The sequence below is a fragment of the Branchiostoma lanceolatum genome, chromosome 3 (assembly GCF_035083965.1).
Source record: "Branchiostoma lanceolatum isolate klBraLanc5 chromosome 3, klBraLanc5.hap2, whole genome shotgun sequence".
NCBI classification, from domain to species: domain Eukaryota; kingdom Metazoa; phylum Chordata; class Leptocardii; order Amphioxiformes; family Branchiostomatidae; genus Branchiostoma; species Branchiostoma lanceolatum.
Window position 1 is genome coordinate 29,041,384 of NC_089724.1, and position 16,240 is coordinate 29,057,623.

Genomic DNA, 16,240 nt, shown 5'->3' on the forward strand with positions numbered 1-16,240 from the left:
GGGTACCTGAAAACAGGCTTCACAGCCTGTGTGTATTCTCCCTGAATAAATAAAAATCAATGAAAAAAATCTTTCAGTAAAATGATCAACTACTTATTAAGAATAACTGGTTAAATATAGTTTTAAAGTAGAACGGGAAATCCTGATGAGAGTCGCAATGGTGCAATGAGGGAATTGTTTAGAAGCACTCTCCCGGCTTCTCTGCAAAGTGTATTACAGGCTGTTAAAAGAGTAGGCTTTTACGTGGGCCTTGCAGTCATAAAGTTATAAAAAAAAGGTAAAGCAGTCATCCTCAATTTAGGTGAAGCATAATGCTTTGCAGTCATAGAACCAGCAAACACATTGACTTGTCTCTTCAAGGCTCAAACAACCACCTTCAAACACATTAACCTGTCTTAGACAAGGCTCAACCAAACACCTACAAACGCATTACAGGAATTTGGTCAAATTTGGACATTGGAGAAAAGCAAAGCTGAGTTTGAATGGCAATTATTTTGTGGTTGGTGACGTCATGTTTCTTTGTCTTCATAGGTGAAGAGCTATAAGAGATGTTTTAGTTTCCTTACGATAAACAAATGGAGACTGGTCTCATTTTCGTGTAGATCTAGAGCGCAGGCCTATCGGCTGTCTTCAGTCTTGTTTTCTTCAACATCGACGAAGGTCTTCATGTGTCTGTCAGCAGCACTGTCAGGGCCACTCGTAGTCTCCCCGACCCCACATGGGAGAGTCTCCGCGTTGCCTGCAGTGTCGGTTTCGTCTGCCATCGCATCAGTTGCTTGCTGCTTGTTGGCATTTCCGGTTCGTCCACTGCCCTGACGAGGCTCACCCGGATGGAGGCGTGCCCTGTTTTTGACGACAGGGAAAGTTGTCATGGGAATTTCTACAGCAGAGACGGTTCCACCTGCCGTTGACTGAGCTCCCCCACCGGCGGTCCGACGATTGCGACCAGTGGTGGTTGTTCCATTGTCCTGCTGAGGTGCAGCCAGACCAAGGCGTGCCATGATCACAGACTTCCATTTCTCCACTACCTTCGACGTCATTGTCAGGAACAGTGTCAGCAGAAGGCCCTGAGAAGCATTCAGCACAATAAAGATGTACTCGAGAACTGTGCTCTGGGCGAAAGGAAAGATGAAGCCCAAAATCCAGGTGAAACCCGTCAGAAACGAGATACGCATGTAGACCCAGACCTTGCTGAGGTCCGAGCGTTCCAAAGCAGTGCTAGCTATCTGAAATGACTTTCGTATGGCCAGCAAGGCAAGAGTGATGAAAACAGCATTGGTCATAAGGGCACACAGGACAGGAACTCCAAACGCCACCAGACTGGCTGTCGGATTGCCAATCCAACAGTTCTCCCCGTATCCCACCCTGACAGAACTGCCGAAGTCCACAATCACTGTCGCTACGACTACGGGCAACGGCGCCAGCAAGATATACAAGAGGTAGTTATTCAGTTCCGGTCTTTCTAAGCCCTGACGAAATGTAAGAAAGAGATCTACAGACAGTGCGTTCATGGATGTGAAGGCCGTCAGCATAAGGTAGTGCAGAATAATCGCATATGCTACACAGCCAGATCCTGCAGGGACAATTACACGGCCCACAAACATGGATTCAGCAACTGTTATACTTGTCATCATTATGACCTTCAGCTTCGCTGGAACCTTTTTCCACTCGCCTGACCTGAAAGTGTGGGCCACGAAACCAAAAACGGCTACGTCAGACACTATCACCAGACCCAGGGTTAACCAACTCTGGTCAGCATCTCCGGTTGTTTGGACCCCGCGGGTGTCGTTCGAAAAATACTCCAGTAGGCAGTCCCCGCAGACCAATGCTGTTGTGTCCTGAATAACCACCTGCTCAGCTGGGCAGGACATGTTAGAGTTGAGCAGATGGACACTACCATTGGGAAGGATTTGGAACTCTTCAGAAGTGAAATTCAGAATGGGCCTGCTGCAGTTTTGAAAAGCCACCTGCTCAGCTGGGCAGGACAGGTTAGAACTGAGCAGGTGGACACTACCATTGGGAAGGATTTGGAACTCTTCTGAAGTGAAATTCAGAATGGGCCTGCTGCAGTTTTGGAAAGGGACAGTTTTGTTCCTTGAGCCATGACTTCCGGACAAGAAAGGTCGGCATGACTCTGCAAATGGGTCGTATAAAGAGTTCGAAGGGCAATGGTCTGGGCTGTTATCACGACTCTCATCAGCATTGAAGTTGAACAGATGAGTTAATGAGATGCAGATGCAGGGACCAACCCCTAGCCTACCCGGGTCGAAATGGCCTGGACGTAAACAACCTAAATTTGTTATTGCCTTAAGGGAAAGTCCTTCACAAAGAGCACAGTAGACGTTTTTGTAAATCTTACGACCACCCTTCAGTAAATGCTGAAAGGACCTGCAGGCAGTTACATTACAATTTACATTTGACACATCGACCTCATGGGGAATGCATCGCCTCACTTCTAAAATGTCATTAGGATTGAATTCGAATTCCACCTTCACAGTTCCTTTGCAATCTTCGAATTCGCTAACATATGTATTAAGGATGTGGTTGTATATTTGTGTGCTTCCGACGGGACGTGAAGAGGAACTAGTTAACCCTGTGCACACGGGTGCGGCGTCCCATATTATTACTTCTTCCATACTCACATTGTTACAAAGAGCACAGAATATGTTTCTGTAGTTGATATGTGTTGAATTATCATACACGGGCATCCGGTAGACCACGTCACCCAGGTTGTAGGGATCTACTTGTTTCAAACACTGATCTCTTGTGGCGTCATCCGTCCAGTCGTCAAGGCAGTCAGCAACCAGCCAGTAAGATGATCCACGGTAATAGCCTGGCAGACACTTCCACTTCTGATGGTGACGTTCAGGTGAAGTATGGGCTGTTGTGTTGCACACTTCTCTACATTATGAAGGCAAAAGAATTTTAGTGTCATTTCTATTAAAAGACCGAAGGGTTTGTGAGGGAAGTTGTTTTCGAAAACTTCTCCTTTCAATGCACTATTTACTATTAGATATCATTGAAAACCTTCTTTATTACATTCACAATGATACCATGCTTGTCATGATCCTATTTTAGCTACATTCAAAGGTCGAATGAATGCCAGAGCTGACCTAGTATGTCGCAAAACACAAGTGTCGAAATCCCCCTGCCGACACGGCTTATCATTCTAAAGAAAAATACACAAACTAGATAAAAAAATCCAAAATATGTCTCAAAACTGGCTAGATGGATTGGTTTGATATTTTTGTGTGATGGCAGGTTGTAACAAAAACTGGAAATGAATAGATCCTGGGCCCACTGGTGGCTTTCTTGGGTACTGCAGTTGAAACTTCCAGTTGTGGACAAGCTATGGCCACGGTGGGGTAGTAGGTAGCTGCTGTACATGGAAAGAATTAGGTTGTGTTCGCCTTGCAACGGTTTCTAACTGCAGGGGCCGATTGTGTTGGAACATTGGTAATGAAAACGAACAAATTGATTTGCATGATAAGCATACTTTAAGCTATCTACATACCAAAACCCATTTGTCAACATCTTGCGTTATTCTCTTTCAAAGTTTGAAGCAAAATCGGCTCCTGCAGTTCCAAGAAAGCCGCTAGGAGTGCAAACCTACACCACTTACTCTCTGATGTTGACAGACGGATGGAAGGAAGGAATGAAGGAAGGACACACACTCGAACGCTGAAGAAAACATAACCTTCTTTTCCCAAAATCATTGTAATCGAAAACACCGTTCGACGGATGCTTCCATGTTTGTTTGTTTGTTTGTTTGTTTGTTTGTTTGTTTGTTTGTTTGTTTGTTTGTTTGTTTGGTTGGTTGGTTCAACCAACTCAATAGAATCACGTGTTCTACGTGATTAGCCACTTTGGTAATTTTACTTTAGGTCACAGCAAGTAGATTTTATGAATGACATTAATTAATTTTCGCCTGATTTTGAAAAGAATTCCCCCCTGAGGAGATGACAACATGACGAGACAGTACTAAAATTGGAAAATATGTCGTGTTGTATCTGTAAAAGTGACACTAGTGATGTAGCTATAACTATAGTTTTAGAAATGAAAATAATTCGATTGTTGTAAGAGTGGCACCAATGCGATAACCATGAGTGTAGTTGCCAGCTTGGTAAGTGATACCAGTCTACCACACTAGTGTCACTTTGTACACGTCTTGAATACAGGAATAAAAGACTTGTTGGCTGTAATACAATGTTTTGTTGATTCGACTATTGTAACAACGTTTATGGTGTCTATTTTGAAAATCTAGCCCTCTTGATGTTTTTTTCGCCGTCTCGCATTATATTTGGAGTCCGCAGAGGATGTCATCCATAAAATTGCTGTGGCCGAATGATTTAGGATCATGTGGAAGGCTGTATCATTTATGTGTGAATTCCGTTTTTTACAACAAAGTTCAGCTACATTTATCTACAATACCTCTAGAAATCTGTTGTGTTAAATCTACGTACTCAAAGTCTCTGCAGCAGTCGTCAAAAAAGCTGCAGTCCTGGTCGCACTGGCAAAATTTCTCTAACATTGGATCCGATCCGCATATTCCCGCACAGCTTTGGTCGCCACATCTTGTTGCCGTGGGGTCTACCAAAGTAAGAAACAGCAAATGATGAATGAGTGTTGATGGAGGGAAAGATAATAACGTTATGTATCAATAATGAAAAGTCTATTTCAAAACAATGTTTTATAACGCCTTGCAATCAACACCTATAGTCTACCGACAAAGCATATTATGTTTCAATCAACTTCTAGCAAAGATCTTTGTCCCATCTGATGACACTGATCAAACTGGATCTGGCATTTGTTGTTTATTCAATCGACATATTGTTACCGGTTACCGAACAATTCATCCACAAGCACATTCTTACCAGCACATTCCGTCACGTCGCAGTAGTCCGACATCTGTGACTCGTCCGTGGTGTAGCACCAGGGCCGCTCCTTGTTGTCAGGGTTACGGCAGAAGTTTTCCTCCAGGCCTGCATCAGGGTGAGCCTGCGGTGTGTGGGGATGGCTGTGGGGGGACTGGGAGTCCCATCTCTGACACTCCCGGTCTCCTGCCCTGAGGAACGGGATACAACATGACAAACGTTTTATCTGACAATGTTAATAACTAGGTATAATGATTAAAGCACAATCATGTATTTGGGTAACTTGTGGTCCTACCAATGGTCTGAAGTGTTTATTTAAGGTGCCGTGGAGAAAGCAATACGTTATTATTTACAGATTCGATGCTAAAATGATATAGCTCCTTAGATAACTATTTTCACAATATTCCTGTTGCGTTCAGAATCTTGCAAAGAAGGCAATTTTAGGTTACAAAATAGTGAAGATGATATAGAGTAAATGACGTGTAAACGGTTCCGTAAGGCATGGTCGGTTCCAATAACCACCGGTTCCTTTAACATATAACTTTGGTACTTGAAGGCATAACACTAATGAGAAACAGATCGGAAATGTATGCTGTTCAATGAAATAAGCACCCCTCTACCCACACTAACGCGTACACACAAACATACACCTTCAGGGTTAAACATAAAAGATGAACGTCTATCATCATCATTGATTGCACGTTAAATGTTGCTTTTAATGTAACTGCACGTGTTCTAGATTGTGCTATTCATTTGTGATCATTGTCCCAATGCAAAAACTGCAGTCATACCACTCGGGGGGACAACCCTGGTAGAATATGACAGAAAATAAAGATAACTAGAGTTCCACGACCTCATATCTTCGCCAAATAATATGAATTGTACCGACAGATGCAAGGACCAAATTCCCGCCATTTACCAATAGGGCATTACATAGCCGTTTTTCTAAACAATGATTAAATTTTAGTCTTTAGTTGCTTAAATAATATCTATCAATGTCCCCCTCTTTCTCAGTGGCTTGATATGCCACAGGTATGAAAGTCCTCTCATGGAATGTCAATGACGGTTAGACATCCAGGTAATAATTAGATACGCAATAAAACTGGATGGATTTTCGAAACGTAGTGAAGTAGTATAACTCTATCAAATATTAGACCCTGTTTTGCATAATCAGCATCTTATTGTTTAACTTGGCTTGGCTATGTCAATTATCAGATTCAGCTATCTTAAAATGCCCAACATGAATACAAAGAGTCCTGTCATTTACGAGCATAGTGTTATTATCTTAGTATAATCTCAGCAATAATTCAAATGAGATAATTTGAATAATTGACATTTCGATTATAATCGATAATTACTAGCCTCTTTTTCTCAGTGAAGGATGACACAGTTTTCAAAGGTGATTTGTTTTTATTTGTTTTTTCGGCTGTAGATAAGTACAGCCAGGGCTACCAAAGGCTAAGGCTATTACAAAGGGTTAGCCCTGGTAACTGAAGAATATGCAGACCTTGATACAAGCTTTCACAAAGACTAGAATACGACTAAAATGAATATAAACGGGCACAAACATAGAACTCAGCGCATTTTAAAACATTTCATTAATCATGCAAATTAGGTCCTGTTTAGCATAATTACCATGTTACGTCAATCGTAAGATCCACTTTTAAATCTTCATACCAAACATAACAGATACATTTTAGTCCTGTTTTTTCAATTGCCCAGCTAGTAAGCTAGCTGTTGACCTAGATTCAGGACGCCAGCTATTGACCTAGATTCTGGACGCCAGACGTGTACTAACACATGCCGCGTACTAGGATGAGGCAGTCCTATATATGCCAATTATTACGTAAAGTAGGTCATGATCTGCATAATGAGCATATCATTATGCTGATCATCACCTAAGGAACATATATACCGAATACAAGAATAATTTATCAACCCCTGCTTGAGTTATCCTCCTCAAAAGTTACAAACAAATAGGCCCACTGCAGTTTAAGGCAAGCCGCAAGGGGGCCCAAAGTTACATCACCTACTCTCTGCCCCAAGATCTATCTACCACTAAAAAAATCATAACCCTAGTACCTGCAAAAAATTCGACCACAAACTTTAAGCGGATTAATAAACTTTCTTCATTTATTATGCAAATCAGTTCCCGGTTTTCATAATATGTATTTGATTATGTAAAACATTACCCAAGCTATTTACATACCAAAAATTATGACGATCCGTCAACCCCTTCTGAAGTTATTAGCCTCCAAAGGTTTCAACAAAAACGCCAACTGCAGGTCCAAACAAGCCGCTAGGGGGGCCAAACTTACACCACCCATTCCCTGTTCCAGACCCTATGTATTTGTGAAAAATCATGAACCTGGTACTTCCAGAAAATTCGACCACAAAATTTAAAACTCAGCTGCAGTACCTTAATTATCCGCTAGGAGGCCCATTATCGAACTTGACCTTCCTCTTTAACACTCCTACCTACCAACTGAATATCATGTACAGCCGTCAACAGCACCTCGAGTTATGCTGGCGACATACAAATTCACACACATATAAAGCCCGCTGCAGTACCGACGGAAAATGCCAGGGAAACCATTTTTGAACTTGACCTCCGTTTCTACAACATCTACACACCTGCAAAAAATCATGAAGATCCATCAACGTTTCCGTCACTTTTTTTGCCTACATACAAACACAAACAAGAGTGGCATGAAAAACTATTGCCATGTCGACGGTGGAAAGGTTACTTTTAATGGATGTTAGTTGTCTTCTGGTTTACACGAGTCTATCTCATATCTCTGACCCACACAACAACCTTGGCTTCACTCTGAAACAAGCTAGAAGCAATCCTGCAAAGCTGATCACAGGCGCTGATTATGCAGATGACCTAGCTTTACTTGCAGACAGAGTCGCGGACGCAGAAACATTACTACATGCACTGGAAGAAGCGGCTTCTGGGGTAGGACTGTATGTGAATGCCAAAAAGACTGAATACATCTGCTTTAATCAACATGGCGAGATAAAGTCCCTGAATGGAACCCAACTCAAGGAAGTTGAGCATTTTACATATATGGGAAGTGACATATCTTCCACAGAGAAGGATGTTTACATACACATATCTAAAGCCTGGGGGGCACTTAACGGGCTAAGGCCAATATGAAAATCCACATTACCAGACATCATGAAAAGGAACTTCTTCAGGGCTGTGGTAGAATCTGTGCTATTGTATGGTTCATCAGCGTGGACTCTGACAAAGAAACTTGGGAACAAGCTTGACGGAACTTACACCCGCATGCTTCGAGCTGTGCTCAATAAATCCTGGAAACAACACCCCACTATAAGGCGGAACTGTATGGAACATTACCATCCGTATCATCAATCATACGAGAGAGAAGGGTACGGTTTGCAGGACATAGCTACAGACACAAGGAAGAACTTGTAAGTGAACTCCTGCTTTGTTGGCGAATGTGTTGGAGAGTGTGACACAGCGGAATGTGTTGCCAGAGCCGTGGTTGTTGGTGGGGGCGTTGTGGGAGATGCAGTTGTTGGTGGAAGAGTTATGGGAGCCGCAGTTGTTGGTGGAAGAGTTGTGGGGGCCGCAGTTGTTGGTGGAAGAGTTGCGAAAAGGGTCGATTTCCGGACGTTTCAATGATAGGATATTTCCGACAATATTACGTTTCCGACGATATTCAGACGTTTCTTGATCTCGATATCATAAGTTTACGGATTAATATCTGGAGCCGGAAACGGGAACACATTTAATCGCAATATATCCGGATCCGAAAATGTTAAAGTTTTGTTTCCGGATATTAGCCGAATATTCCGACTTTCCGATAACGTATGCGGATTTTTTTATCAACGGAGAGTCCGCGAATACGGATATATATCTAAAGCCGGAAACGGGAACACATTTAATCGCAACATATCCGGATCCGAATATGTTAAAGTTTTGTTTCCGGATATCAGCCGAATATTCCGACTTTCCAATAACGTATGCGGATTTTTTTTAATCAACGGAGAGACCGCGAATACGGATTAGTATCTGGAGCCGGAAACGGGAACATGTTTCATTGGTGCATATCCGGATCCGGATATGCTACCGTTTTGTTTCCGGATATCACCCGAATATTCTGACTTTCCGGTAACGTATGCGGGTTTTTTTCAACGGAGAGACCGCGAATACGGATTAATATCTGGAGCTGGAAACAGGAACATGTTTCATCGTCGCATACCCGGATCCGGATATGCTGCAGTTTTGTTTCCGGATATCACCCGGATAGTCCAACTTTTTGGCAGCGTATTCGGAGTCTTTCTGCAACGGACATCCAGCAACTTACCGATGAATATCTATAGTCGGAAACGCATATCCGTAACACTGAGTCCGCAATGTATACGGAGTGTTTTTGCTCCTGAAATTATATATCTGAGATTAAACATACTAGCTAGATACATGGCAAAAAAAATACGAAAAGCAAGAATATTTTAAATCACTCTGTAATTGTTTAAGTCCTATATCTGAACAGTTTCATGGTAACGCTTACTGATGATTCAGATTCAAGTTAGGCATATAGATTTGGTTATCGGTAGATGTTCTACAACAGCGGAAATACAAATGTAGGTATATAACTTACTACAAAGTGAACAATCTTGAACAGTCTTAATTGTGGTAATATATGTACAAAAACATTGCTGTTATAAGTCCTGGAAATCAAGGTATAAGTAATTAAAAGTAAAAATAAGATCAATAGAGACTATACGTGATATAATGTCAATATTCTGAATGAGGGTAATTGAAAACCAATGATACAAATCTCTTACTCGGTAAATCAATGAATATAGAATGTATGCAGAAGTTATATCATAACATTTAGAGCTTCTTCTGTAACCTCTATAAATACATCAGAGTATGAATCATACAAATTTTGCATAGGGATATTCACGTTGTAGTTTACTTATGAACATTTATAATGTGTTTTCACATGATGCTACTCATTCTGGGCGTTTTACGGCACACCCCCAACGGCAATTACGGTACGGATTGATTAACTTTGTTAGGCACCAAGTCTAACATGTTATCCGTGTCACATAAAGGAATGTTCTGATACAAATAGTACTGCTTCTTAAACGTATAGGTGTTAACAGATATATCATTATTCCAAGATAGGCGTGCGGAAGTTACACAGGTCGGTTTGCTGCAAAGATGTTGCTGCACTGGAACTGTCTTTATAACCCCCCGATATACTCAGCGGAAGATGCTGAAAAATAAACGTGGCTAGAATAAATCAAATGTGGAGACGAGTCGAGACCTACTACAGCAAATGCGCACCCTCCCTCTCCAATGATTTGACACAACGAAATAAACAACGATCGAATCAAAAACAAGATGGTCTACAACACTAAAGACAGCAGTGACCGGATACCTGTTTACTTAAAGTTTAGCCTTGTCTAATTCGAGTCGGATCATGCATATGGTCAAATAACGATAGCAAAAGGTAAAGTGAACAAAGTCGGCTCAATAAAGAAATGTAGATTATGTTTCCAACAACGTTGAAATACTGCCCAACTGAAACTTTATCTTTGTAGACTTCTCGTGACAAATCAAAACCCAAGTCAATGAACTTTGCGATCAGTTGAGTAATAAAAACACTTAAACATATGGATGAAACACAAATTAGGAAAACGGAAAGACATCGGACTTATTGGCAGACAGTACAGGTACTATACGCATTGCTGGAGAGACTTTGTACATAAAAACACGTGTCGGAAATAGGAACGCAGATTCCGGAATACCATGAGGAAATATGTAACATATACGGACAACAGATATTCTAAGATATTAACCGGACACCCAAATGAACAATTCCTGTGTCGAAATATTTCCGAAAATGCTGTGTGGAAATTCTTGTTTGGAAATGTCCAGATATACGCGACATGTGTAGCCTTCAGATTTGCCTAGAAATCTACCCTTCTCGTATAGGGAAGGAAATATGTTACATACACTGTATACAGAAAACTGGTATTCCCGGATATAAGGGCAAATAGAGAATAACACATATCTGAACCACTTAAACGCACGTGGCACGTATACGGAAGAATCAGGAGTACTGCTTTTGCCTGGGCATAGGGTCGCAACAGTTTCTTAGTCAATATTTTTAGCATATCTATGTATAGTCAGAATACTGAAACATGGGTTGTTGTAATATATCAACAACGCGTATTCGGTCTTACGAAACGCCCCTGTACAGTATCCAAAACAAAAACAAAACAATATCACGAAATAAAGACTGTTTTCTTTCGGATCGCATATGCACAAAAATAGTTTCTAAATTATTTTAAGGTACTGTCAAAGATAATGTCAACAGACTGAGCAGATTATAATACCATTCCTGTATGATATGTTAAAGTTAAAACAGATCCTAAGGTCGAACTGAAAATCTAAAAAGAATTGAAAAATAAAAACCCTTATCAAATGATGTGGCTAGAAACACAACATTCCTTTTGTTACTAAACTCGACAGGACAGCAGCAAAATAATGTTTATTATCCTGACATTGCCAGGTCACAGTCCTCAATATGATGAGTATCAGGTCACCAAACACGTAGCATTCACTGAGAACTGATATTTCACGATACGACACAACTAAGGATTGTTGTTTTTGCTTGGACTTAATATATTCGGCATAGGTATATTCAGAAAATTTCTAATATTTGTCAGGTATATTGACTCTTCTCTGTAGTCATGTTACAGCATGGATTTCTGTAGTATTCCAACCCCTGATATCTCCGTACACAGAGGGAAACACGTATTCGGAGTAAAGAAATGACCATTAACAGTATCCGGGAAAATGTTGATTACTGATATTCCGTATACACACATGTTTTCTATTATGTTACATGTGGGTGGCCTGTTGTGCTTCACGGAAGAGCTGCTTGAAAACAATTTCTGTGAAACTCTCCTAGCTGCAAATTGACACACTAGAGTAATGACTAATTTCTGATGTAGGTATTAGTTTAACCCGTCTCCAATTGTAGATATTGGAAGTTCAGTTACCGTGTTCTCGGCTTGTCCATGCTCCGCTGAGGTCACTGCACCCCGTTGTCCTCGTACCATCCACTTCGGTCCCGACTGCCGAGTACATGCAGGTCATTCCTCGTCTTTGCAAGTTGGTTCAGAAAAGACGAATCTCGCGGTGTATTCCGTCAGATCGTATTGAGAATAGGATGTTAAGAGACTCGGGCTCCGGCAGATACCTCCGGCACACGCTGAAACAGCTCACCCCGGCTCTTTCTCCAACTCTGCCGGAACCGTTAAGTTTGGCGCTAACATTCCAGGAATGCGTCATAGATGAACGGACCAATCAGAAATCAGGCATATTTTCCAAACCATCTGGTGGCCAGATCTTATCGTAATTGTGCACATACCAATGTCCCAACTGAGAAGACAGACAAGTCAGGCCACACGCTTGTCTTCATATCATGCTTTAGCAATAGATTGATGCAGGTATTTCAATTTTGTACATGCATGTATAAATCGGTTATGGAAATCTAACTTAAGTTGCTTTGATTGGGACAAGATCACAAAGTGTGTCACTGTTTGGCTTAATGCACTCGTGCAATTCTTTTTTAGATTTCAAGAACTACCAGAAACCCGAAGTTGTGTATTTGCTGATCGATTTGATAGTTTCAAGCACGGAGACAAAAAGCTCCTCCTAGAGGCAACATATATTATTGTACCGACCGTATCTTGGTCATGATACGCGCAAATACGTCCGGAAATCTAAGTGTTCCACAATGCCCTTCTGCTATGGATTGTCATTTCCGGACTTATTTCCGGACAACTGTTTTGATTCTGGTAATTTTCGGAGTCCGGAACGCCTTCAGAAAACATGCTTCGTATACGGACAAAAGATAAACCAAGATATTTCCTGGACACAAAAATGAACAATTCCGGAATCGGAATATTTCCCGATATGCTGTGTCGAAATTCCTGTTTGGAAACTGTCCGAATACGCGGCACGTTCAACATTCAGATTCGCCTGGAACCTTTTTTTTTATTTTATCACAGAGAACGAAATATATTGCGTAAACGGAACATCATCATCATCATCATCATGGTCGCCGCGTTCATCGGTTGACGATGCGGGCCATCATATGTATTCCCGGATATGTGGGAAAGTACAGTAAAACGCATACCTTAACCTGGACTACAGAAACTAAAATGGCACATAATCGGTAGTACTTGCTTTGCATTAATAAAGATAGCAATTGTTTTGGATTCGAAATATTATCGGATATGTGTCATGACAAAGTCAACAGATATCTTCGTGTATGTAAAGAAACACGCATTTGGAGTAATGAAACTCCCATGTACGGTATCCGCAAATATCCTAAGTCATATTTTGCTTGATCTGCAACGAAACAATTCCTGAGTCAATAGATTTCCGTAAATGTTGTGTATTGACAAAATGTCCGAAAACGTTCAGAATACTTGGCATGTCCAGTTATGTGTCAAAGTTCGGATTTTGTCCAGAAATAGACCGCTTTCGCGCTTGACAACAGATTTCTCTGTATACATAACGAAATACGTATCCGGAGTTATGATACGAACTTGTAAAGAGTCCGGTAAATAATAAAAAACTATATTTATCCGGATTTGCTGGGAATAATTTCTTGAATCACAATATTTCCGGATATTTCAGGTATCAAAATAAGTACTTGAAAATAGTCCGTATATTTGACATGCCCAGTGATGTGTCAAACTTTGGATTTGTCCGGAAATGAATAGCAACATTTTCGGAGTCAATACATTCCCGGATATCTTACCTGTCACGGCAGAGTCAGAATATAACATGGATTGCCGAAGTATCTTAACAACAGATATCTCCGTATACATAAAGAAACACGTATCCGGAGTTACGATACGACCCTGAACTGTATCCGGAAAAATAAAAAGTTGTATTTATCCGAATTTGCTAGGAAATATTTCTTGAATCAAAATATTTCCGAATATTTTAGGTATCGATTTGAGTACTTGGAAACGGTCCGAATATGTAACATGCCCAGTGATGTGTCAATATCGGATTTGTCCGGAAATGGACCCCTTTCGCATGGGCACTCCTTTGTCGGGCGAACCCGACGGACCTACATAGACCAACTTTATGACAAACAGAACATCTTTATGACAAACATAACATGGTAGTTGGTACAGTTGAGTCTGACCGTCGTCCTGGTCATTTTACGCGCATCTAGAAAATAGACAAATCTGGCAAGGCAATTGCAGGGCTTATGATGAATTTCGGGCGGCTTGCCCGGGCTAAGGTTGCTCTCTCCCTCCAGGCGTCACGGTCTGCCATTAGTTGGTCTAGATCTTCAGACCTCACTCCTACATCCCCAGCAAGTCGGTCTGTAACTTGAAAAAGAAAACAGCCGGGAGGAGTCTGCATCGGAGGCTACAGACAGGCCAATAACTACAATGTATATCCCCATTTTCGGCATGGAGATAATAATTTCAACGTGTTTTATCCGTAGCTTCTTGCATGTCTTGGGTTATGCTGCCCAAAATGTGTACTAGGGGTACGTTTGAAAAAAGGAAGCAATCCTATATAGCCTGGATGCCAGACTGATTGACTGTACCTGCACAGGCAAGTAAATTTCTCGGCTCCAGGACATGTCAACATGCCCCAAGGAAAAGTTACTACAGACAGTTAGACCCTAAGTTAAAAGGCGGAACATGTGTGTTATGTGTTTCTCTGTCCGGCTGACATGGCTAAAGGGGTCGTTCTTTGTGTTGACATCTGGCCTCCAGCTGATGGGATTCTAGTATTCCCCCCGGATCTCAGGGCGGGACATGCTAATTCTAGACCGCCCACAGCAGAGCGCAACCAACTGCCGACAGCTGGGCGTAACCGAGAGATGGGGGTAACCAATCACCGACAGCAGGGCGTAAACGACAACATGGCGCAACCAATTAACAGCAGGGCGTAACCGGCAGCAACGCGTAACCAACCGATCACGGCAAGGCGGAACCAGTATGCGACAGGACAACGACAGTCAAACAACTTTAACTGCACGCTTTAAGGATAGTCTCTATCAGACTAACCGCGCCGGCTATAGGGAGAACATTTGCCGCGGGACTTTGGCCATGGAGGGTTTCATTCGCAGGCGCAGTTAGGGTTGCAAATTTGTGTAAAGAAGTTTGATCCATTGTTCCAAATTCCTCGTCATTTCATGGTCTACATTCAACCAAGAACAGAAAGGGGAAGGCTTAGCAGCTTCGGTACTCAAGAAAGCGAAGAATAGACCACAAAGCGGGCACCTCCGGCCACATGGACCTCCGCCCGTCCGGAGCCAAGGAAAAGGCCAGGAAGTTGAAACGACACCACGCTTTTCCTCTGACGGTGATTCAGATAGCGGTCTGAAGGTCAGTAAAGTTTTAGGTTTAAACCTGTTGCACGGCGCATATGTTTCTGTACACATAGACATTGCCGTTTCTATGCTATATGTTTGATCACCCCGATATTTCGTGAAGTAATTCATTTATTCTATTGTCGAACACAGTGTTTACAAACGACATGTCCTCTATGTGTCATGCACACTGCCCGATGGAAAACTGATTTGGAAATGTAGCACCCCTGGCCCGCCATATACCTGATAGTGAGTTCGTTTAGATTTTACCGTGTTAGATTTAACTTACCCAGAAATGGTTTTGTGGCCTGTCGTTTAATTTGTACAAACTTCTAAGTAGGCGTGGAGAGAGATGATAAGTACCTTAATCTTTTCGACATTGCAATATTTCTTGCAAAGTTACAAATTCATAAATATCCTGTTAAGTTCAGCTGACACAAATATCCCTGAGTTACAGATTTTCCCAACAGTTCAGTTACCCATTAATGTGAGTGAGTGAGTGGGTGAGTAAATGAATGAATGAATGTGCATTGACTTTAAATCAAAGTTGCAGAAATTATGTTTATGTATTTGTGTTAGTCGATAAGACCACGTATAATGAGAAAGTTCTAGCAGACAAATGAATTCTCTACATGTCCAGTATAAAGGACGTCTCTAGCTTTTGGATCGGAAATGATTTCAAATGTAGAGTTGAACAACGTAACCGTAGAGAGTATCATACAGACATGTGCCATCTTCTATTTTCCACCGTTTATCATAGGAATTTCATCCCTTACACGTTCTGACAACCAATAGTTAGTTGCATGTAATGCATGAAACTGCTATACAACCAAAGTTGAGAGTAATTCATCAGCTTTTTTTTTCCAGGAGTTATGAGATGATACGGATGGGAGGATGAAGAAAGGCTGGAGCAACCAGACCGGGCAACGTACCAGGAGGACAAATTACATGGATGCTTTTCAA

At 41.6% G+C, this 16,240-nt stretch overlaps 1 protein-coding gene and 1 long non-coding RNA gene across 2 annotated transcripts; both read right to left on the minus strand.

Moving 5' to 3' along the window:
* Positions 1-273: 273 nt before the first annotated feature.
* Positions 274-1,927, minus strand: LOC136431318 (adhesion G protein-coupled receptor E5-like; the record flags this gene model as incomplete). The annotated part of the gene is given in 2 exon segments (XM_066422646.1): positions 274-1,853; positions 1,856-1,927. Coding segments are annotated over 2 exon segments (1,308 nt in total), but the record flags the coding sequence as incomplete, so codon positions are not given.
* Positions 1,928-9,352: 7,425 nt separating this feature from the next.
* Positions 9,353-12,317, minus strand: LOC136431319 (uncharacterized). Its single transcript, XR_010755025.1, has 2 exons — positions 11,925-12,317; positions 9,353-10,129 (listed from the first exon to the last, which is right to left on the minus strand). It is a non-coding gene; the product is annotated as an uncharacterized lncRNA (long non-coding RNA).
* Positions 12,318-16,240: the final 3,923 nt, after the last annotated feature.